The sequence below is a fragment of the Dreissena polymorpha genome, chromosome 3 (genome assembly GCF_020536995.1).
Source record: "Dreissena polymorpha isolate Duluth1 chromosome 3, UMN_Dpol_1.0, whole genome shotgun sequence".
Classification (NCBI taxonomy): Eukaryota; Metazoa; Mollusca; class Bivalvia; order Myida; family Dreissenidae; genus Dreissena; species Dreissena polymorpha.
The window spans coordinates 123,469,052-123,493,201 of record NC_068357.1 but is presented as its reverse complement, the minus strand read 5'-3'; the positions used below and the strand labels follow the sequence as shown (position 1 = coordinate 123,493,201).

General features: G+C 40.3%; 1 protein-coding gene across 1 annotated transcript in view; it reads right to left on the bottom strand.

Annotated features, from left to right (window-relative positions):
* LOC127871295 (proteasome activator complex subunit 4A-like) overlaps positions 1–24,150 on the bottom strand; it is a 134,547-nt gene that overhangs the window by 45,452 nt on the left and 64,945 nt on the right. Inside the window, exons 28-38 of the mRNA XM_052414061.1 lie at positions 23,494–23,619; positions 20,980–21,171; positions 20,595–20,731; positions 16,836–16,889; positions 14,318–14,447; positions 9,704–9,960; positions 8,598–8,793; positions 8,113–8,277; positions 7,086–7,190; positions 3,972–4,063; positions 3,203–3,334 (exon numbers count right to left, since the gene is read on the bottom strand). Of these exons, the coding sequence (XP_052270021.1) occupies positions 3,203–3,334; positions 3,972–4,063; positions 7,086–7,190; positions 8,113–8,277; positions 8,598–8,793; positions 9,704–9,960; positions 14,318–14,447; positions 16,836–16,889; positions 20,595–20,731; positions 20,980–21,171; positions 23,494–23,619 (1,586 nt within the window). The remainder of the gene's footprint in view (positions 1–3,202; positions 3,335–3,971; positions 4,064–7,085; positions 7,191–8,112; positions 8,278–8,597; positions 8,794–9,703; positions 9,961–14,317; positions 14,448–16,835; positions 16,890–20,594; positions 20,732–20,979; positions 21,172–23,493; positions 23,620–24,150) is intronic.

Sequence of the window (24,150 nt, the reverse complement as noted above, 5' to 3'; positions counted from 1 at the left end):
ACAAGCACTAAAGTCGTGTTTCTTTTTTATTCATCATCGAAAAAATAAAAGAGGCAGACACAGGCTTCCCAAGACATTCTTTATTTCGTTTTATACAGGTAACAAGTATTATTAAGTCTAGACAGTATAATGTTACATACATTGACAAATAAGCATAATTAATTGATAAACAAACCAACATAGTAGACACTTGAGAATACAAACAAACACAATTGCATTAATCTTACACAGTTAACATCCACTCCTAAATGTGAATACGAATGCAGTGCTCTACAGCAGCTGTACCGTCTTGTTTCCCGACGCTACCTCCTCACATAGGCGTTGCATCTTCTTCTGGTGAAGAAGGGTCCCCTTCCGGACTCACTTTGCTACCGGCTCCCCGAGTTCGTACCGGTACACCTCAGATTCGGCCATGGCGTTGTCCTTCTGCAGACATGTGATGACGTTCCACAATGAGGGATTTGCATGGCCGACGAGATGCTTGAAACCATTGTTCCAACTTTGGCACGCATTATTTGTCTGTGCTTCACCAAGTTTTGTTGCCTCATGTACATTCCATACATCAGGCGGGAAGCGCGGTGGGGTGCGCCTGAAGCGGAGGCGACCATCCATCATGACGCTCCTGAACGCCCCTTTGGCGTAGTTGGCGTCTAAGTAAGTAATATAGTATGCTGTCTTTGCCATCTGGTGCCAATTCCCGAAGAAGGCTCACGCCGTCAGCCACCAGATGCACCGGGAGAAATGCCAGACCATCCAGCATCCCGCAGAAGTGCCGCACCTCTTCTTCGTTCTTGTATCGAGTCTGCAGACCCTCGCTCTGGAGGCGACGCCACGTTGCCCGAGTCAGGTGATGAAAACATCCCTGTATACGTGTGTGGGAGCTAAGTGATGTCCGCACTGCGTTGTGTATGGCTTGCTCGTAGACACATACCACCACCCGGACGTTCGGTCGGATGTCTTTCTGTAGGCAGGCGTCGAGCACCGCCGTGAATACTTCCTCGTACAACTCTTTCTGCTTGCCTGTGAGGAAGGCATAGGCTGCGCTGATGTTACCATCACCCAGTGGCACGCAAATGCAGACGAGTTGAGGGAACTGTTTTGGTGCTATTGAATGAGTTCCATCGCAATACCAAGTCTCTGCCATTCCTAGCAGTTGCAGACCAGTGTAGCTCGCGAAGACCAGCAACCGTGCATCGGTAGATGCATTGTCATACACCAGGAAGGACTTGTCCCTTTCTGGCTGCGTTGTGGTGTACTGCGGCGGCATAGGATGAGGGATGCCGACAGAACCAGCTGGCTCTACTGGTACCACGCCACGTTTCTTCCGCCGGATGGCCTGCTTCAGACTCTCCGTCTTGCTGATAGCTGCTCAGACCTCAACCGGACGAGTGATAAGTTTGTTGGCGGTTATCTGCCCCGGTTGCCCTCTGTTGGCGGTGGCGGTGCCCTCTGTTGGCGGTGGCGGTTGACAGAATATCCTCACGCAGCTTCATCGCTTCGACGTGGAACTGGTCTCCCTCATGGTTGTGACTTGTGGTTGAGTTGATTGTCGTCATATTGATGTCCGTGACTACAGCGCTTTTACAAGACTTTGCTGCGCGTTGAGAACATTCCCAGCGTATAGTCGACTTTGACGTTTTCTTCATAGTGTAGACGAAGCCATTGTGCGCGCGTCTTTTCTTTCCAGCTGAAGTGGTGATGATTTCCATTTAAGAAGTGTGCCTTTACACAAACAAATTGCTTTTTATATGTTGCAGATTCACAGTATGGTATTTTGAGCAAATGTCAGCATTGAGTGAAGCAATTACATTTGTCAGTGTTTAATTGCTTTCATGGGAGGGCTTTGTCCGGAAGCAGATTCACAGTTTGAATTTTTGATATATATTATTGTATGCCATTAACTAGTTCATTGTTATGATTAGCTGATTAGTGGGCCTCAATAACCGTTAGCGACTATCGGTAATGCTGTATGTGCTATCTATCTTTTGAATCATGGACAGATTTGACAGTATAAATATTGTATGCAAAAATGCAATTGAAAACGCTACAGTCAAAGATAATTTAAATAAGTTATTCAGACAATTTAGTTACATGCAAACGCATTGTTAGTTGTTAACGGAATTTCACTTTCATTTTCGCAAGGTTTTCAGAAAGTTCACGGAAAGCATGTTTTTTGCATGAATGCGCGTATGACGCGATTAGGCGTTGCTCTGTATCGTTTTGCATTCAATCTAAATTTAAATTCACTTGTCTATAAATGGCCTCATTTACAGTTAATCGATACACATTTTCTTCTTTTCGGATTAATGAATGCAACACTGTGTGAAACAATTACGTTTGTCGGTGTTTACTTGCTTTCATGAGAGGGTTTTTGTCAGCCCCCATTTTTTCATGGGAGGGTTTTTGTCCACCCCCTATGAAAATGATGGGAGGGTTTTTATCCGGGAGGGGTTTTGTCCGTATTCCATTTAGACAAACATTTTGACAAAGTTACATGAAGATTGGGCATGAAATGTGACTTCTACAGTGTTTACAAGGTTTTTCTTTTTTTGACCTAGTGACCTATTTTTTAACCCAGCATGACCCAGTTTCAAACTTGATCCAGTTATTATTGGGACAAATCTTCTGACCAAGTTTCATGAAGATGGGACAAGAAATGTGGCCTCTAGTGTGTTTACAAGGTTTCTCTTTAGCCAAATGAGGAAAACTGCCCCGCCCACTGGCTGCCATGTTTTTTAACGGACCAGAACCACTTTTGAACTCAACCAACATATCATTTAGACAAACATTTTGACAAAATTACATGAAGATTGGGCATGAAATGTGACTTCTACAGTGTTTACAAGGTTTATCTTTTTTTTGACCTAGTGACCTAGTTTTTGACCCAGTTTAGAACTCGATCGAGATATCATTGGAACAAATCTTCTGACCAAGTTTCATGAAGATCGGACAAGAAATGTGGCCTCTAGAGTGTTTACAAACCAAATGTGGACGACGGACGGACAGACGACAGACAAAGACAGATCACAAAAGCTCACCTGAGCAATCAGGCGAGCTTAAAATTAAGTTTGTAGCAATGAATATTATGTCAACATTCCACCCAATTTTACTTGGGAATATAGGAAAAGCATATTAATCGCTTACTCATGTATGCTAAAATTTCATAAATGTAAGTCCTAAAGTGTAAATGTTTTGAACTTACGATCCAATACGGTCCCTGACCATCTTGTACATGTGTGAGAGGTGTGGTGTGAGGTAGGTGACAAGGCGGTCATGAATGTCCCCCACCCTCCACTCTTGTTGTAACAAGGCGTTCTGTAGCATGCACAGACGACTGAAATTGGAACGGTTACATAAGCAGGGATGTAAAACGCATGTAGTGTCAACAGTTATATTCAACTGAAAAGGTAACATGTCCATTTCATTACCTTACACATTTCTACAAATCATAACTGATTAAACCAAACATCCATGATTATTCCAACAAAACCCTAATTTGTATAAGGATCACTGTATTGAAGAATCATGAACTTGCATTTGCATAAGAATCTATAAGACACGTAATTGTGAACAGGCTAAAACAGCAGCCGATAGACAGGTTATAAATAAATGTTAGCCCTTCATAAAGAACACATTATTACAATTAATAAAACTTCACAACTCAAAAACATTTTCGCTTCCACTTAGTGGCACAGTTAACCCCTATAAGAAGCAAAGTGAAAACAACTTTTGCAACCAGCATAAAACCAGAACAGCCTGTGAGTAAATCGCCGTCTGATCAGGATTTGTGCTGTTTGCTGCTCATCAGTATCTAAGGGTTGGAAATGAAGCCTAAAAAACTTGAATGTAGTAAGAAACATCTTAATTTAAATAGAACTTTCCAAGGGACTACAAATGCGTGAAAAATACGTATCTAAGTGGTAAAGGGTTAAAAGAAATTAAACTATCACACAACAGAAATATCTCTTTACCTTGCGTCACTGAAGGATCCTCCCTCCCCACTGAGAGGGTTATCTAGGAGAAGTTCATAGAACCAGTACAGCTTGCGGGGATCTCTACTCTCCTGTAACACATGTGCAGGGGTCATCATTGGGAAATGTGGATGAAGGGTGCTGCACTAACTTAAAAATTACAGTCCAAACTTAAGTCAAGGTCAACCTTATAAATTAAAGTCCAAAATTAAGTCAATGTCAAACTTATAAATTACAGTCCAACATTAAGTCAATGTCAACCTTATAAAATTACAGTCTAAAAAAATTAAGACAATTTCAAACTTATAAATTACAGTCCAAAATTCAGTCAAGGTTAAAGTTATAAATTACAGTCCAAAATTAAGTCAATGTCAAGGTTAAACTTATAAATTACATGCCCAAATCAAGTCTATGTTTATGTTATAAATTACAGTCCCAAATGAAGTCATATCAAACTTATAAATTACAGGCCAAAATGAAGTCAATGACAAACTAATAAATTAAAGTCAGAAATGAAGTCAATGCCAAAGTAAAACTTTTAATTTACAGTCCAAAATTAAGTCAATGTCAAGTTAAAAATGAGGTCAAAACTAATTAGTAACTAGAGCTTTGTCACAGACGTGACGAATACCCACACATGCCGCATTGACACAATATTTTGCATGTTGTCTTCACAAAAAACAGTGGACACCATGCTCAATGTTTTGAAAACATACTAAGTGACCCGTGACCTAGTTTTTGACCTGGCATGGCCCATGTTTGAACTTGACTTACACATCATCTAGATACAACTTCTAACCAAGCGTGGTGAAGATCGGATGAATTAGAGAGCGGCCATTATGCTCAATGTTTAAAACGCACTAAGTGACCCCGTGAACTAGTTTTTAACCTGCCATGACCCATGTTCGAACTTGACCTAGACATCATCTAGATACAACTTCTGACCAAGTTTGGTGAATATCAGATAAAAACTAATTGAATTAGAGAGCGTACACCATGATGAATGTGTAAAACGCACTAAGTTAACCCATGACCTAGTTTTTGGCCCAGCATGGCCCATGTTCGAACTTGGCATAGAGATCATCTAGATACAACTTCTGACCAAGTTTGGTGAAGCTCGGATGAAAACTACCTGAATTAGAGAGCGGACACCATGTTCAATGTTTAAAACGCACTAAGTGACCCCGTGACCTAGTTTTTGACAGGGCATGACCCATATGCGAACTTGACCTAGACATCATCAAGATACAACATCTGACCAAGTTTGGTGAAGATCAGAGGAAAACAACTTGAATTAGAGAGCGGACAATTAATACGGACCGACCAACAGACGGACAGACCAACAGACCGACCAACAGACAAGCTAACTCCTAAATACCCCCCTAAACTTCTTTTGTGGGGGTATAATTAATATTGAGACTCATTTAACGGTCAATGTGGGTTTACTAAGAATTTAAAGGGGCCTTTTCACGTTTTGGTAAATTGATCGGAAAATAAATGTGGCCTCTAGAGTGTTAACAAGGTTTTACTAAAGCCATATAAGGAAAATGCCCTGCCCCCTGGCAGCCATGTTTTTCAATCAACCGGCATCATTTTTTAACTCGTCCAAGCTATTATCAGGATGAATCTTCTGACCAAGTTTCATGAAGATCGGACAGTAAATGCGGCCTCTAGAGTGTTAACAAGATTTTTCTCTAGCCATGTAAGGAAAAATGTCAACTCAAAATTTGAACCTTTTTAATTAGTTAAAGTCCAATTGTGGGTCAATGACATGGGGTCAGGTGACTTGGGTGTGTTAAGAGTGTCCAAAAAAACATCTTTGTAGGTATCGAAGATTTGTGCAAAGCATTATTGATGTTATAAAAAAAGTGCAACTTGAGTAAACCTTGTACAGACGGACGGTAGTACAAACAAACAAGGGAATACATTTATGCCTCCAGGCATCAATAGAAATGGGAGGGGAGAGAGGGCAATAAAAACAAGAGTGCCAAACTGTCACAAGATACGCCCGTTTGAGGTTTCGGACACCATGCTAAATGCTTGAAATGCACTAAGTGACCTAGATTTTGACCCGGCATGACCCATACTTAAACTTGATCTAGATATCATTTAGACACAACTTCTGACCAAATTTGGTGAAGATCGGATGAAAACTACTTCAATTAGAGAGCAGACACCATGCTAAATCCTTGAAATGCACTAAGTGACCCCGTGACCTAGTTTTTGACCCTGCATGACCAATATTCGAACTTGACTTAGATATTGTCTCAGTACAACTTCTGACCAAATTTGGTGAAGATCAGATGAAAACTACTTCAATTAGAGAGCGGACACCATGCTAAATGCTTGAAATGCACTAAGTGACCTCCTGACCTAGTTTTTGACCCGGCATGACCCATATTTGAACTTGATCTAGATATAATTTAGACACAACTTTTGACCAAATTTGTTGAAGATCGGATAAAAACTACTTCAATTTGAGTGGGGACACCATGCTAAATCCGTGAAATGCACTAAGTGACCCTGTGACCTTGTTTATGACACAGCATGACTCGTATTTGATCTTGACCTAGATATTGTCTAGATACAATTTCTGACCAAATTTGGTGAAGATCTGATGAAAGCTACTTCAATTAGAGAGCGGACACCATGCTAAATGCTTGAAATGCACTAAGTGACCTCGTGACCTAGTTTTTGACCTGGCATAACCCATATTTGAATTTGACCTGGATATCATCTAGACGCAACTTGTGACCAAATTTGGTGAACAACGGATGAAAACTACTTCAATTAGAGAGCGGAAAACATGCTAAATCCTTGAAATGCACTGAGTGAACCCGTGACCTAGTTTTTTACCCGGCATGACCCATATTCGAACTTGACCTAGATATTTCTATATACAACTTCTGACCAAGTTTGGTGAAGATCGGATGAAAACTATTTGAATTAGAGAGCGGACACTGCTGTGGACGCCGCCGCCCACGCGCCCTACCGCCAAGGGTAAAACTATAATACGTCCCGTTTTTTTTAAACTGGCGTATAAAAAGATACAATTTTTACCAATCCAAAGGACCCCCAACCCATTTGAAAAATGATGAAAAAAAGACAGCTTACACAGGCAAAGGTAAAGAAAGTGCTCCAGTCTTTCAGCGTGGAGTCTGTGATGCTGTTGAGAGCCGAGCGGAGAAGTGGCAGCAGCCAGGACCACAGTGACACAGTCTGAAACAAGCAAGATGTGCGAAAACTGGTCTAATGACATATGCAGCCAGCATAGCTCCAGACCAGCCTATGAAGTCTCTGTCTGGTAAGGAGCTACCCTGCCGCTGATGAGGCCACGAAACCTTTACTTCATTGCAGACAGGGCAGCTCCTGACCAGATTGCGCGTACAGGATTTTCCCTGATAAGCCTGTACAGACTACATACTTATCGCTTTCATGGTAATTTTTGTTTAAAGGAAGTATTTTCTTAGCTAAATTCCATTTAAAGAGGAAAGTGTTGTGTGGACTACACAGGCTAATCTTGGACAACACTTTACCCACATACATTAAGCCCAGTTTTCTAAGAATGAGGCTTATATTCAGGGTAAGAAAATGAAAACTGTTTGGTATACAATTTTTCTATAAGATAATAATTTAATCACATCTTAAGGTAACAAACATTAAGCTCAAAGGTTTGTTAAAAGTTTTAATCAACTGAACCCTGCAAGTTCGAACACGAAATCAACCAGACAGATCGTACCCACCAAGTGATATGACAAGTGCTTGGAGCCCAAGATGAGACCAGACAGGATCTCCATGGCACACCAGTGGCTGGTCTTGCGCTTGTGCCTTAAGTGTCATCCCAGCATTTGCCTGTGCAGTGTGCACAGGCTAATCAGGGACGACACTTTCCGCCTAAAGTGAGTTTTCTTTACATGAAAAATTCCATAAAAGCAATAATTATTGCCCCTAATTAGCCAGTGCTGACTGCACAGGATAATCTGGGGACACTTTACACACATACATTAAGCCTAGTTTTCCCAGAACAAGGCTATACAAATTTATTCACATCTTAAATTAGCAGACAATTAGCTCCAATTATTGTTAAAAGTTTAAAGCCTTCCTGGATCCTGCACATTCAACAATTCAAACCAGTACCCACCGATTCATATGACCAATGCTTAGAGCCCAATATGAGGCCAGACATGATCTCCATGGCACACCGGTGGCTGGTCTCATGCTTGTCGTGACTCATGTCACTGATCAGCCGTTCTATATGGGGCTTCCACGGGGCCAGCACGCAGTCCCCGTAGTTACGGAACAGGCCCTGAAACAATACACAGTAACCATAGTTAAGGAACAGGCAATGAAACAATATGCACTAACCATAGTTAAGGAACAGGCCCTGAAACAACATGACAGAAGTTGTATACATATTTGGGAAATACGGTTATATGTTAGTGCGTAGTGTCGTCCAAGACTAGCCTATGCAGTATGCACAGGCTAATCAGGGACCACACTTTCCGCTTTTATGGAATGTTTTGTTTAAAGGAGGTCCCTTACTAAGAAAAATACACTTTAATCTGAAAGGGTTGTCCCTGCTTAAGTCTCAGCTATATCACACAAAGTCTGAGCTATACAGCATACCTTGAAGAGGATCATTCTCTTATGGTTGAACTGATCCTTGCCCTTGTTCTCCTCCAGGGTCAGGAAGTCTATCAGCTTGGCCACATACTCGGGGCTGCTGAAGGCATCATAGATGACCCTTTCACTGTCTGACATCTCCTCACGTGGGCGGTTCAACTTGGGCTGCTCACTGTGGGCTGCATAGGTCTCTAGCTGACTGCAAAACACAAGCCATGGGTGTGATTAAGCACAACCTTGGGGAAGGAAAAGTCATAACCTCCTAACAGAGTTCAACTCAACTCTTTACTTGTATACATATCCAGCAAAGCTAATAACTTTTTGTAAAATCAATTTGACATTGAAAGGGAGTAAATTATCTGTAGGATAAATCATACCACTGCACAAATACAGGAAATGGTAATCTATGCATCATTTTGTCAGCAGAAAACATCGGATTTCTAACAGAAAATTTACTCTGGCAGAACGTTTCCCTTTAGTACAATTGTGTGAACACATGTAACCCAGCTAGTTATTTATTGAACAAAGTTCTTGGAATGCTTTCTGCCATTTGTGTCTAGAAAGTCGGCACATTGTGAAAGCATCAGGAAAACGGAGCAAACAGCCTGAAAACCTCAACATCACAACTATATGAGCTCCACTCTGGGAGAACAGGGCTTAATGCATGGCCATGAAGTGTCATCCCACATTTGCCTCTGCAGTATGCAACGGCTAATCAGGGACAACACTTTCAACACCAAAAATCAATTAAGGCGGAAAGTGAAGTCCGTGATTAGCTTGTGCTGACTGCAAAGGATAACACATTATGCACATGCATGAGGTCACATTTTCCCAGAGCTGGGCTTTCATGAATTGCCAAAGGAAGAAGTTGTTGGGCGGTCATGTCTTATGAAAACATTAGCTGACTGATAACATTGCTTGTCAGACTTTACCCTAGCAGGGTTTGGCTATAAATCCTATATTGCGTAACTGTTTATGCATTCAATGAGTCCCTTACGCACTTAGGGTAAAACCCAGTTAGCTCAGTCGTTGTAGCACTTAATTGACCACCATCATATGACTGAGATAATGTTGAAAACATTGACAACTCCAACTAACAAAAGACTCACTTAGGCCAGGTGTAGTATCCCCAGTGTGTCTTCTCCACAACCACCAGTTGCTCCCATTTCTCAGCTGAATCTGGGATCTCCTTGACATTGTACTGGTGCCAGGCATTGTCGGCCCGGAACCCTGGTCTCAGTCCTGGATCTGTGTCCGGCCCCAGGGTGGGGGTGTGTTTGAAGGCTTCCTTCACAGGATCTACTAGCACCTTCTTGGTCGGCCTCTTGTACTGACGTAGTATGGACATCAGGCTGACTACACTAATCTGAAATAGGCAAACAAGATGTTTTCTGTGGCCTGCACGTAGGGCAGTTGTCAGTTGTCATAAAATGAAATAATTATAATTTCCATGTTTTAAGCACAAAGATATCTTATTTGAAGCAAGGATATAATTTGATACATTTTTTTGCAATTGGCATTAAAGATTGCATTCCTAGCAAAATCATTCCGTAATTAGATAAATGTATGGTGTAAACACATCACAGGTTGAATATAAAGAAGACTTATCCATTAAGTATATTGCATTTAGATTAAAATGATTGCAGGAATTTAAACAAGGGACAAAATTGTCACAAAACCAGGTTTTCATTGTGAAAAAAAAATCTGATAAAGGGAGAAAACTCAAACTGAACTTTTGAAATGAACAAACAAAATAAACCCCCTTTGTAAGTTTGTTTTAAAAAAAAATCTATTTTTAGTCGTGGCGACCTTGACATTGGAGATATTGACGTGATTCTTTCGTGCGACACACCGTCCCATGATGGTGAACAAATGTGCCAAATGATTTTAAAATCTCACAATGAATGACATAGTTATGGCCAGGACAAGCTCATTTATGGCCATTTTTGACCTTTGAACTCAAAGTGTGACCTTGACCTTGGAGATATCGACGTAATTATTTTGCGCGACACACCGTCCAATGATGGTGAACAAATGTGCCAAATGATTTTAAAATCTGACAATGAACGACATAGTTATGGCCCGGACAAGCTTGTTCCGCCCGCCCGCCAGCCAGCCAGCCCGCCCGCATTTGCCAATCTAATAACCAGTTTTTTCCTTCGGAAAACCTGGTTAATTATCAGTGAGTGAAGTCTTACCTAATGTCTGTAGAGAGGCTGGTGTATACTGGACTGGGCCATCAGTTCTACTACACTGGGTGAGGCGGTCAAGTCTTACCTTACATCTGTAGAGAGACTCATGTATACAGAACTGGGCCATCAGTTCTACTACACTGGGTGGGTCAGTCAAGTCTTACCTTACGTATGTACAGGGACTCATGTATACAGGACTGGGCCATCAGTTCTACTACACTGGGTGGGGCAGTCAGTCTTACCTGACGTCTTTAGAGAGACTCATGTATACAGGACTGTGCCGTCAGTTCTACTACACTGGGTGGGGCAGTCAAGTCTTACCTGACGTCTGTAGAGAGACTCATGTATACAGGACTGTGCCATTAGTTCTACTACACCGGGTGGGACAGTAAAGTCTTACCTTACATATGTACAGGGACTCATGTATACAGGACTTGCCATCAGTTCTACTACACTGGGTGGGGCAGTCAAGTCTTACCTGACGTCTGTAGAGAGACTCATGTATACAGGACTAGGCCATCAGTTCTACTACACTGGGTGGGACAGTTGAGTCTTACCTTACGTCTGTAGATAGACTCATGTATACAGGACTGTGCCATCAGTTCTACTATACTGGGTGAGGCAGTCAAGTCTTACCTTATGTCTGTAGAGAGACTCATGTATACAGGTCTGGGCCATCAGTTCTACTACACCGGGTACAGGGATTCATGTATACAGGACTGTGCCGTCAGTTCTACTACACTGTTTGGGGCAGTCAAGTCTTACCTTACGTCTGTAGAGAGACTCATGTATACAGGACTGTGCCATCAGTTCTACTACACTGGGTGGGGCAGTTAAGTCTTACCTTTCATCTGTACAGGGACTCATGTATACAGGACTGGGCCATCAGTTCTACTACATTGGTTGGGTCAGTCAAGTCTTACCTCACATCAGTACGGGGACTCATGTATACAGAACTGGTCCATCAGTTCTACTACACTGGGTGGGGCATTCAAGTCTTACCTTATGTCTGTAGAGAGACTCATGTATACAGGACTGTGCCATCAGTTCTACTATACTGGGTGAGGCAGTCAAGTCTAACATTATGTCTGTAAAGAGACTCATGTATACAGGTCTGGGCCATCAGTTCTTCTACACTGGGTGGGGCAGTCAAGTCTTACCTGACGTCTGTAGAGAGACTCATGTATACAGGACTGTGCCATTAGTTCTACTACACCGGGTGGGACAGTAAAGTCTTACCTTACATATGTACAGGGACTCATGTATACAGGACTTGCCATCAGTTCTACTACACTGGGTGGGGCAGTCAAGTCTTACCTGACGTCTGTAGAGAGACTCATGTATACAGGACTAGGCCATCAGTTCTACTACACTGGGTGGGACAGTTGAGTCTTACCTTACGTCTGTAGAGAGACTCATGTATACAGGACTGTGCCATCAGTTCTACTATACTGGGTGAGGCAGTCAAGTCTTACCTTATGTCTGTAGAGAGACTCATGTATACAGGTCTGGGCCATCAGTTCTACTACACCGGGTACAGGGATTCATGTATACAGGACTGTGCCGTCAGTTCTACTACACTGTTTGGGGCAGTCAAGTCTTACCTTACGTCTGTAGAGAGACTCATGTATACAGGACTGTGCCATCAGTTCTACTACACTGGGTGGGGCAGTTAAGTCTTACCTTTCATCTGTACAGGGACTCATGTATACAGGACTGGGCCATCAGTTCTACTACATTGGTTGGGTCAGTCAAGTCTTACCTCACATCAGTACGGGGAATCATGTATACAGAACTGGTCCATCAGTTCTACTACACTGGGTGGGGCATTCAAGTCTTACCTTATGTCTGTAGAGAGACTCATGTATACAGGACAGTGCCATCAGTTCTACTATACTGGGTGAGGCAGTCAAGTCTTACCTTATGTCTGTAAAGAGACTCATGTATACAGGACTGTGTCATCAGTTCTACTACACTGGGTGGGGCGGTCAAGTCTTACCTTACGTCTGTAGAGAGACTCATGTATACAGGACTGGGCCATCAGTTCTTCTACACTGGGTGGGGCAGTCAAGTCTTACCTTACGTATGTACAGGGACTCATGAATACAGGACTGTGCCATCAGTTCTACTTCACTGGGTGGGGCAGTCAAGTCTTACCTTACGTATGTACAGGGACTCATGTATACAGGACTGTGCCATCAGTTCTACTACACTGGGTGGGGCGGTCAAGTCTTAACTTACGTCTGTAGAGAGACTCATGTATACAGGACTGGGCCATCAGTTCTACTACACTGGGTGGGGCAGTCAAGTCTTACCTTACGTATGTACAGGGACTCATGTATACAGGACTGTGCCATCAGTTCTACTACACTGGGTGGGGCGGTCAAGTCTTACCTTACATCTGTAGAGAGACTCATGTATACAGGACTGGGCCATCAGTTCTACTACACTGGGTGGGACAGTCAAGTCTTACCTTACGTCTGTAGAGAGACTCATGTATACAGGACTGGGCCATCAGTTTTACTACACTGGGTGGGGCAGTCTAGTCTTAACTTACGTCTGTAGAGAGACTCATGTAAACAGGACTGGGCCATCAGTTTTACTACATTGGTTAGAGAATTCAAGTCTTTCCTTACGTCTGTAGACAGATTCATGTGTACAGGACTGTGCCGTCAGTTCTACTACACTGGGTGGGGCAGTCAAGTCTTACCTTACGTATGTACAGGGACTAATGTATACAGGACATTGCCATCAGTTCTACTACACTGGGTGGGGCAGTCAAGTCTTACCTGACGTCTGTAGAGAGATTCATGTATACAGGACTGGGCCATCAGTTCTACTACATTGGTTAGGGCAGTCAAGTCTTACCTTACGTCTGTAGACAGATTCATGTGTGCAGGACTGTGCCATCAGTTCTACTACACTGGGTGGGGCAGTCAAGTCTTCCCTTAATATGTACAGGGACTCATGTATACAGGACTGTGCCATCAGTTCTACTACACTGGGTGGGGCAGTCAAGTCTTACCTGACATCTATAGAGAGACTCATGTAAACAGGTTTGTGCCAACAGTTCTACAACACCGGGTGGAGCTGTCAAGTCTTCCATTACATCTGTACAGGGACTCATGTATACAGGACTGTGCCATCAGTTCTACTACACCGGGTACAGGGATTCATGTATACAGGACTACACTTGGTGGGGCAGTCAAGTCTAACCTTACGTTTGTACAGGGACTCATGTATAAAGGACTTGCCATCAGTTCTACTACACTGGGTGGGGCAGTCAAGTCTTACCTTACATCTGTAGAGAGACTCATGTTTACAGGACTGTGCCATCAGTTCTACTACACTGGGTGGGGCAGTCAAGTCTTACCTGACGTCTGTAGAGAGACTTATGTATACAGGACTGTGCCGTCAGTTCTACTACACTGGGTGGAGCAGTCAAGTCTTACCTTACGTTTGTAGAGAGACTCATGTATACAGGACTAGGCCATCAGTTCTACTACACTGGGTGGGGCAGTCAAGTCTTACCTTACGTCTGTAGAGAGACTCATGTATACAGGACTGGGTCATCAGTTCTACTATGCTAGGTGGGGCAGGCACATCATGACGCAGCAATAGGTTTATAAGATCCAGCCCTATATGGCAGAACTTCCAGGTTCTGGATAATAGAAAGTCTAATTTTAAACATGTAAATAAGCTTTGGTCTGGGAAAATGGGGATTGATGCCTCTGCATAAAGTGTTGGTTAATAATAGCCTTAGCAGTATGCACAGGCTATCTGGGAGAACATTTTACGCACTAGCATTGACCCTTTCAGTGCGGGAACCGAATTTTGAAGGCCTGTGCAAACAGTTTGGATCCTGATGAGACGCCACGTTCTGTGGCGTCTCATCAGGATCCAAACTGTTTGCTATTCTGATAATATTCTTTGAAAAAAAATCGAAGAAAATGCTAATTTTAGAAATTCAGCAGACAACATTTTAGCAGACAATGAATTTCCCAGCATGCAAAGGGTAAAAGCCTGTTTTCCCAGAGCAGTGCTCAAATATTTGTTATACTGAATGTATCATTGTTATGTCAATCTTGAGTGCATTATGTTTAATGTATCATTTTTATGTCAATCTTGAGTGCATTATGTATAATGTATCATTTTTATGTCAATCTTGAGTGCATTATGTTTAATGTATCATTTTTATGTCAATCTTGAGTGCATTATGTTTAATGTATCATTTTTATGTCAATCTTGAGTGCATTATGTTTAATGTATCATTTTTATGTCAATCTTGAGTGCATTATGTTCAATGTATCATTGTTATGTCAATCTTGAGTGCATTATGTTTAATGTATCATTGTTATGTCAATCTTGAGTACATTATGTTTAATGTATCATTGTTATGTCAATCTTGAGTGCATTATGTTCAATGTATCATTGTTATGTCAATCTTGAGTGCATTATGTTTAATGTATCATTGTTATGTCAATCTTGAGTGCATTATGTTTAATGTTTCATTTTTATGTCATTCTTGAGTGCATTATGTTTAATGTACCATTTTTATGTCAATCTTGAGTGCATTATGTTTAATGTATCATTTTTATGTCAATCTTGAGTGCATTATGTTTAATGTTTCATTTTAATGTCAATCTTGAGTGCATTATGTTTAATGTATCATTTTTATGTCAATCTTGAGTGCATTATGTTTAATGTATCATTTTTATGTCAATCTTGAGTGCATTATGTTTAATGTATCATTTTTATGTCAATCTTGAGTGCATTATGTTCAATGTATCATTGTTATGTCAATCTTGAGTGCATTATGTTTAATGTATCATTGTTATGTCAATCTTGAGTGCATTATATTTAATGTATCATTGTTATGTCAATCTTGAGTGCATTATGTTCAATGTATCATTGTTATGTCAATCTTGAGTGCATTATGTTTAATGTATCATTGTTATGTCAATCTTGAGTGCATTATGTTTAATGTTTCATTTTTATGTCATTCTTGAGTGCATTATGTTTAATGTACCATTTTTATGTCAATCTTGAGTGCATTATGTTTAATGTATCATTTTTATGTCAATCTTGAGTGCATTATGTTTAATGTTTCATTTTAATGTCAATCTTGAGTGCATTATGTTTAATGTATCATTTTTATGTCAATCTTGAGTGCATTATGTTTAATGTATCATTTTTATGTCAATCTTGAGTGCATTATGTTTAATGTATCATTTTTATGTCAATCTTGAGTGCATTATGTTTAATGTATCATTTTTATGTCAATCTTGAGTGCATTATGTTTAATGTATCATTTTTATGTCAATCTCGAGTGCATTATGTTTAATGTATCATTTTTGTTAATGAAAATATAAACAAAACATGTAAATATTACAGACAAGCCATTATAATAATTTCACTAAAGAATAAAAATAGATGTACAGAAATAGATCATCCTGTCTACAACAATGAATAAGAAATTTGTAAAAACATGGGCATGATGGGTTCCAGTGGTAAAACACTTTACACAAATTTAACCTCCTTTTGGGGAAACTTGACATGGTACATGTGCATAAAGTGTCCCCCTAGATCAGCCAATGCAGTCTGCACAGGCTAATCAGGCACAACACTTGTATGCTATTGATGTTGCTTGTACAAAGAATTCAGCCATATATAATGTTCTATGCAAGTTGACCAACATTTGAACTGGGCCTAGACATTGTCTTTAAAGGCATTTTGACCAGTCTTTTTTCCCTTAAGGTTCAGTCAAACCTGTGGCTTAATTTACAGAAAGCAAAGGAAGCAAGGCTTAGACTGACCACAAAAGCTCATCTTTACCACTTGATGCATCAATAAGTTAAATATCTGACAATAATCTTGTTATCAATGGACAGTTTTTGAACACATCACATTGAATAGTTTTTGTTTGAATCCCTTTTTCCCCACAGTTTGTATCAACATAGATCCTTCAGTAGCAATAGCATACACATTTTATTCAAAGTATTGCAATGTCACAACAAGCTTAGTGTGAAATGTCTGTTATGGAACTTACAGATTTCCTGCTGTCACAAGGGACACAAGTCGATCTACCAGACTGTAATACATCCTGGAAGAATAGCACAAGATTGTGAACAGATAACACAAGCTTGTGAACATATAACACAAGCATGTGGACATATAGATTTAGTCTGTGAACATGTAACAAGTCTGTGAACATATAACGCAAGTATGTGAACATAAAACACACATATGTGAACATATTGATTAAGTCTGTGAACATGCAACGCAAGTCTATGTTCATGTTTATCTCCCCTAGATTCAACATGGCTACAGTGCATCCCTGTATTTTTTGTAAATTAACTATCTAATAAAGCCTCACTTTAGGAAAATGCAGCTTAACGCATGTGCGTAAAGTGTAATCCCAGATTAGCCTTTGTGGACATCAGGGATGACTTTCAGCCTGAAATGGATTTTCGCTATGAAGAGTCTTCTTTCAAACGAAAAATTCAATTAAAGCGGAAAGTTTTGTCCCGGATTAGCGGACTGCACAGGCTAATCTTGGACAACCCTTGTTGCACATGCATTAAGCCTAGTACTTATTGAAATGTACAACTAATAAGATTTTACACAGAACTTTGGGATATGATCACTGCAACGGAACACTATCAGTGAATCTAAGTGTAGATCACTGCAACGGAACACTATCAGTGAATCTAAGTGTAGATCACTGCAAAGGAACACTATCAGTGAATCTAAGTAGATCACTGCAATGGAACACTATCAGTGAATCTAAGTGTAGATCACTGCAAAGGAAAACTATCAGTGAATCTAAGTGTAGATCACTGCAACGGAACACTATCAGTGAATCTAAGTGTACATCATTGCAACGAAACACTATCAGTGAATCTAAGTGTAGATCACTGAAATGGAACACTATTAGTGAATCTAAGTGAATAACTGCAATGGAACACTATCAGTGAATCTTAGTGTAGATTACTGCAATTGAACACTATCAGTGAATCTAAGTGGATCACTGCAACGGAACACTATCAGTGAATCTAAGTGTAGATTATCATGATAAAATATAATTTGAACACAATTAAGTGAAATTATGTGGACTCTATTATCTAAAATAATGTGCTTGAATGATTCCCTTTATTTTAACTCTTGTTTGGGCTTCACATATTTCCTGCCCTCCAACTGGATCACTATTTAAACAGTCAATCTTGGGGATGCGACCACTTGAATAAAGGGACCTCTGTCCTATGTAAACTGGATCACTATTACTTTATACAGTCAATCTTGGGGATGCGACCACTTGAATTAAGGGACCTCTGTCCTATGCTTTGAATTCCCCTGAGCATTTTCATTCTATTTTGAAATATTATTGAGCAACTTTCATCTTTCTCAACCAGCAACTGCTGAATTTTGTCTAATTTGATGTCCAAATCTTGGATTTAGCGACCACTGTTGACCATTAAAGGACTAACTTGATCGACGATTTATCATCAGTTTGACGTCATCAAAGGAAAGCCACTTCCTGTCAACAAGCCAGTAAACTTCACTTTCTTGCCGATAAAAGGCTTCCATTGTCAAGTAATCAACATGTTAAACCAATATTGAAAAAGCACCTGCATAGCCCCATCTCTCAAATCTTTTAAAGAGAATGAAGGTGGAGTAAACGGTTAAGTGCACTACCCGATGCGCTTATATTTATAACGTGATTCATGCATGCTTCTCATTACTCAGCCTAAGCTTGGAAACAATTCAAGCAAAAAGCCGAGTAGTTCCGATACACCAACTTCCTGTACAATTGCAAACAAGGGACAAAATTGTCACAAAAACAGGTTTTCATTGTGAAAAAAAATTGATAAAGGGAGACAACTCAAACTGAACTTTTGAAATGAACAAACAAAATTAACCCCCTTTGTAAGTTTGTTTCAAAATTAATCTATTTTCAGTCGTGGCGACCTTGACATTGGAGATATTGATGTGATTCTTTCGTGAGACACACCGTCCCATGATGGTGAACAAATGTGCCAAATGATTTTAAAATCTCACAATGAATGACATAGTTATGGCCCGGACAAGCTCATTTATGGCCATTTTTGACCTTTGAACTCAAAGTGTGACCTTGACCTTGGAGATATCGACATAATTATTTCGCGCGACACACCGTCAAATGGTGGTGAACAAATGTGCCAAATGATTTTAAAATCTGACAATGAACGACATAGTTATGGCCCGGACAAGCTTGTTCCGCCCGCCCGCCAGCCAGCCAGCCCGCCCGCATTCGCCAATCTAATAACCAGTTTTTTCCTTCGGAAAACCTGGTTAAATATGGTGACAGTTGTGATTACGAAATTCTTAAGCACATTTATCATCAATTACGGCAACGTTTTGTTGCATTATTACTAGTTATCAAATTGCAGGGTAATTATATTTTAACGACACTTATATCTGGATTATTAAATACAATTTAAATGTTATACACGATAGTTGCTTTACAGAATCGGTCTATAAATTTGATAGTGATGTTGACTTTACTTTCTTCCAGAATAGTCTTTTAGTAAAGACCATTTTATTAAGAGACTACTTTTGGTTACTTAAAAGTCTTAATACAAGATTGACAATATACATATATGGCAACTTATAATATTTATCATACACATTTGTAATATTTTCATGCACAAAAAGTGGATTGAAATAACTGCTGACAGTGTGCCTTTCTGTTGACTTCATATTACAGATAGATAATACTAGGTCGGTGCCGAATAACGCAAAGTTAATTTTGCGAGGCTTAGAAAATCTGAACCATGAGCCTTGGCGAGTGGTTCAGATTTTCGTGCCGCGCAATATAAACTTTGCTTTATTCAGCACCAACCTAGTATTCGATTTATCGCATCAATTTTCTTAGTCGTAAATTATTTCTTTAAAATAGAAAGGCAAATCGAACTACACGGAAATTCCCAAAGTTATTTTAAGCAAACATTGTTTCATTATTTTAATCGTGCTGAGCCTTATACATTACAAAAAGATCAGTAACTAACATGTGTTTCTGTTTATCATACCTCTACGTCCCCGATTTTTAAGAAATAATGAAAAAAACACACTAAACAACTGCAGCTTTAGCGTGAAAGAACATGCATTGTGTCGTATGACATGTTAATAATGACGTCACTAGTACGCGCACGTAATATTTGTAAATAATGTTTTTTTGCTTTTTGAGTTGCATTATGTGTTAAAAATATATTACATCTTGGTATCAAATTTTTTGTTTTGTTGAATCTGATTCGATTTTACTAAAACTTATTACTTTATAGTTGATTCCGAGTAATATGACCATTCTCCGCCGCGCGTGACAGCTATATTTCAGCACTGCCGAAATAGAGGAAAATTTATTCCACAGTGGTTCATTTAGACAATGCACGTCTGATGATGGGATAAAAAAAATTACACCATTGGAAGAAAGTACATTGAACTTACAGTTTTCACAAGAATATATGGTATGTAAGTAAAAATTCATCCAAAACTTTCATCCATGAATAATATGAGACTCCCTCTGTAAAAACTGGGCTTAATTCATGTGTGTAAAGTATTGTCCCAGATTAGCTTGGTCAGTCAACACAGGCAAATCAGGGAGGACACTCTTCACAAACTTGATTTTCACTAAAAGAGACTTTGTTCAAATAACAAATACCATAAAAGCAGAAAGTGTTGTCACAGATAAGCCTGTGTCAACTACACATGCATTGAGCCCAGTATTCCCAGAATGGGGCTCCTAAGTAGAGTATTATCACTTGTCACCTACTGCAGAGACTGTGTATTTCTCTCCGCCTCATACAGCTCTGCTCTCTGTAGTTGCTCTGTTGTACACAGTCCCTCCGTTGGTGTCGGCACGCCCGACATCAACAGCCTGCCAGCTGCCTCAAGACATGAACTGTTCACCTTCAATCATAACAGGTAATGATGGAGGACTCAACAAACATTGTCAGTGGATTAAAAAAAAAAAATCGTTAAAATGCTACAAATCAAACAACTAAAATTGTTCACTTTTTGAGCAAATTGACACTTGCATTCGTACATTCGTGGTTTATAGGTCATATTCCCAAAAAGGTGAAAAAAGCCATCTGTGATAAGGCTTATATTCACATAATCTAACAAGAAAGTGTTAAGAAGTGGCATGGCTGACTCACCTGTATTTTGATGGCTGTAGTTTCTGCATTCTTCACAGCCTTGGTGACAATCCTGTCAATGAGTCCCAGGATGGAGGGTTTCTCAGTGTGCTGGGCCTGGGTGATTGCTGGCCATACCTGAGACATCACTTGCCAGCTCCGCTTGGTCAGGATGCAGCTCTTGTTTGTACCCAGCAGGATGTACAGTACACCCTGTGAGAGAATAGAGATGATCATGAACTGTATAAGTACAACATTTGAGAGAATAGAGGCTATCATGAACTGTAGGCAGGGATGTAAAGTACACCCTGGAAGAGAATAGAGGCTTCCGTGAACTGTAGGCAGGGATGTAAAGTACACCCTGGAAGAGAATAGAGGCTTCCGTGAACTGTAGGCAGGGATGTACAGTACATCCTGGGAGATAATAGAGGCAATCATGAACTGTAGGCAGGGATGTAAAGTACACCCTGGGAGAGAAAAGAGGATATCATGAACTGTAGGCAGGGATGTACAGTACACCCTGGAAGAGAATAGAGGATATCATGAACTGTAGACAGGGATGTACAGTACACATTGTGAGAGAATAGAGGCCATCATGAACTGTAGGCAAAGATGCACAGTACACTCTGGGAGAGGATAGAGAATATCATGAACTGTAGGCAGGGATGTACACTACACCCTGGGAATAAATAGAGGTGATCATGAACTGTAGGGAGGGATGTAAAGTACACCCTGGGAGAGAATAGAGGCTATCATGAACTGTAGGCAGGGATGTACAGTACACCCTGGGAGAGAATAGAGGCTATCATGAACTGTAGGCAGGGATGTAAAGTACACCCTGGGAGAGAATAGAGGCTATCATGAACTGTAGGCAGGGATGTACAGTACACCCTGGGAGAGAATAGAGGCTATCAAGAACTGTAGGGAGGCATGTAAAGTACACCCTGGAAGAGAATAGAGGCTATCATTAACTGTAGGCAGGGATGTACAGTACACCTTGTGAGAGAATAGAGGCTATCATGAACTGTATAAGTACACCATTTGAGAGAATAGAGGCTATCATGAACTGTAGGCAGGGATGTACAGTACACCCTGTGCCAGCATAGAGATGATCATGAACTGTATAAGTACAACATTTGAGAGAATAGAGGCTATCATGAACTGTAGGCAAGGATGCACAGTACACCCATCAAGAACTGTACAGTACACACTGTGAGAGAATAGAGATAACAAGAGATGAGTTTGTCAATAACACAATGCCCTCTACTGCGCCACTTTGATTTACATGTATCTATTTATTTTATCATTGGGCAGGTACAGATAAGTATCTCCCTTTAAAGCTTATAACTTCCCTTGGATTTATTTTTTTGACCTTTTACCTTGAAGGATGACCTAGACCTTTCAACACTCAAAATGTGCAGCTCCATGAGATACACATGCATGCCAAATATCAAGTTGCTATCTGAAGCGACATAGAAGTTATGAGCATTTTTCGAAACCCAAAGTGTGACGGACAGACAATCGGACAGATGGACAGTCTGATTACTATATGCCCTCCTTTGGGGACATTAAAAGAAATGTACAGTACAACCTGTCCGAGAATAAGGCTATTCATAACTTCAGGACGGTATGTAAACCATTACGTACAAATTTATTTAGCTCTTCAAAATGAGGCTTAATGCATGCAAAATGTACCACTAGTCTCTGCAGTCTGCACAGTGTTATCAGGGACAACACTTTCCGCTTATATTTTTTTCAATTAAAGGAAGCCCCTTCTGAACAAAAATCCAGTCAAGGCGTCAAGTGTTGTCCAAGATTAGCCTGTCAACTATTAGCTGGGACCTGGCACTAAACAGCACAGTGAGAGAATGGGTGGAGCAACAGAAATCAAAGGGAAGTGTAAAACCTAGTGAGAGAATGGGTGGAGCTAGGAAATCAAGGGAAGTGTTAAACCTAGTGAGAGAATGAGTGGAGCAAGGGAAATGAAGGGGGAATGTTAAACCTAGTAAGACATGGCTGGAGCAATGTAAATCAAGGTGGAGTGTTAAATATTGTGAGAAAATGGGTACAGCAATGGAAATCATGTGGTACTGTTAAACCTAGTGAGAGAATGAACGGAGCCATGGAATTGAAAGGGGGAGTGTTAAACCTAGTGAGAGAATGGACGGAGCAATGGAATTTAAGGGGGGGGGGTTAAACCTAGTGAGAGAATGCGTGGAGCAATTGAAATCAAGGGGAAGTGTTAAATCTTGTGAGAGAATGGATGGTGCAGTAGAAATCAAGGGGGAATGTTGAATCTTGTTAGAATTATAAGCATTGTTCATGCTAACTTATTTCACTATTTGATAAAGATTTGTAGAAGATAATAATGGGTCAAAATATTTTAAATAAAAATTTAAAAAATATTAATGAGAAAGAAAATATGCAATACATATGTGCTTCAAATGTTTTTAAGGAATAGAAAAGTCTCAAATAAATGTTAACAACACTAGAAAATGTTTAGACAATGTGCCAAACCAATCAACAGTGTTTTACCTGGAACTGGTGTTCTGGTACCTCCTTGTCAGTGAGTTTGTTCACCATCTGGTCAAGGAGACAGCGGTATGAGTAGGGGTAGTTGTGGAAGAACGCTGACAACACTGACTGGGCCTTCTTACGCACCTAGGCAAGAACAGTGGGTACAAAATGAGACTAGTTCTGGGAAAACTGGGCTTGATGCATGCTCGTACAGTGTTGTCCCAGATAAGTCTGTGCAGTCCGCCTTTTTCTGGTGTTACGGATTTTTTTGTTTAAAAGATGTGTTGTCCAAACAAAAATCTAGTTTAGGCGGGAATTTACGGCCCTGCTTAGCCTGTGCAAAGTGCACAGTAGAATCTGGGACAACTTTTTAAGCATATACATTAAATCCAGTTCTTCAAGAAGCTGACTCAATCAATACATTATCAACATTAAGATAAAATAAAATGAATAGATTGTTGGGGATTGTCTTTGACAAGAAAAAAACACAGATTAAATTGTTATTGGTTTATTGACCAGCAACAGAGTTAATTTGAATAATGGTCGAGTAAGACAGAATGAAATTCAATCAACCTTGACATAAATATGAAACACATAGACATCAATGATGCTCCCCTAAAAAAAAACTAACAGATATTTACAAATTGTTGTCCATGAACAAAGTGCAGATGAGAC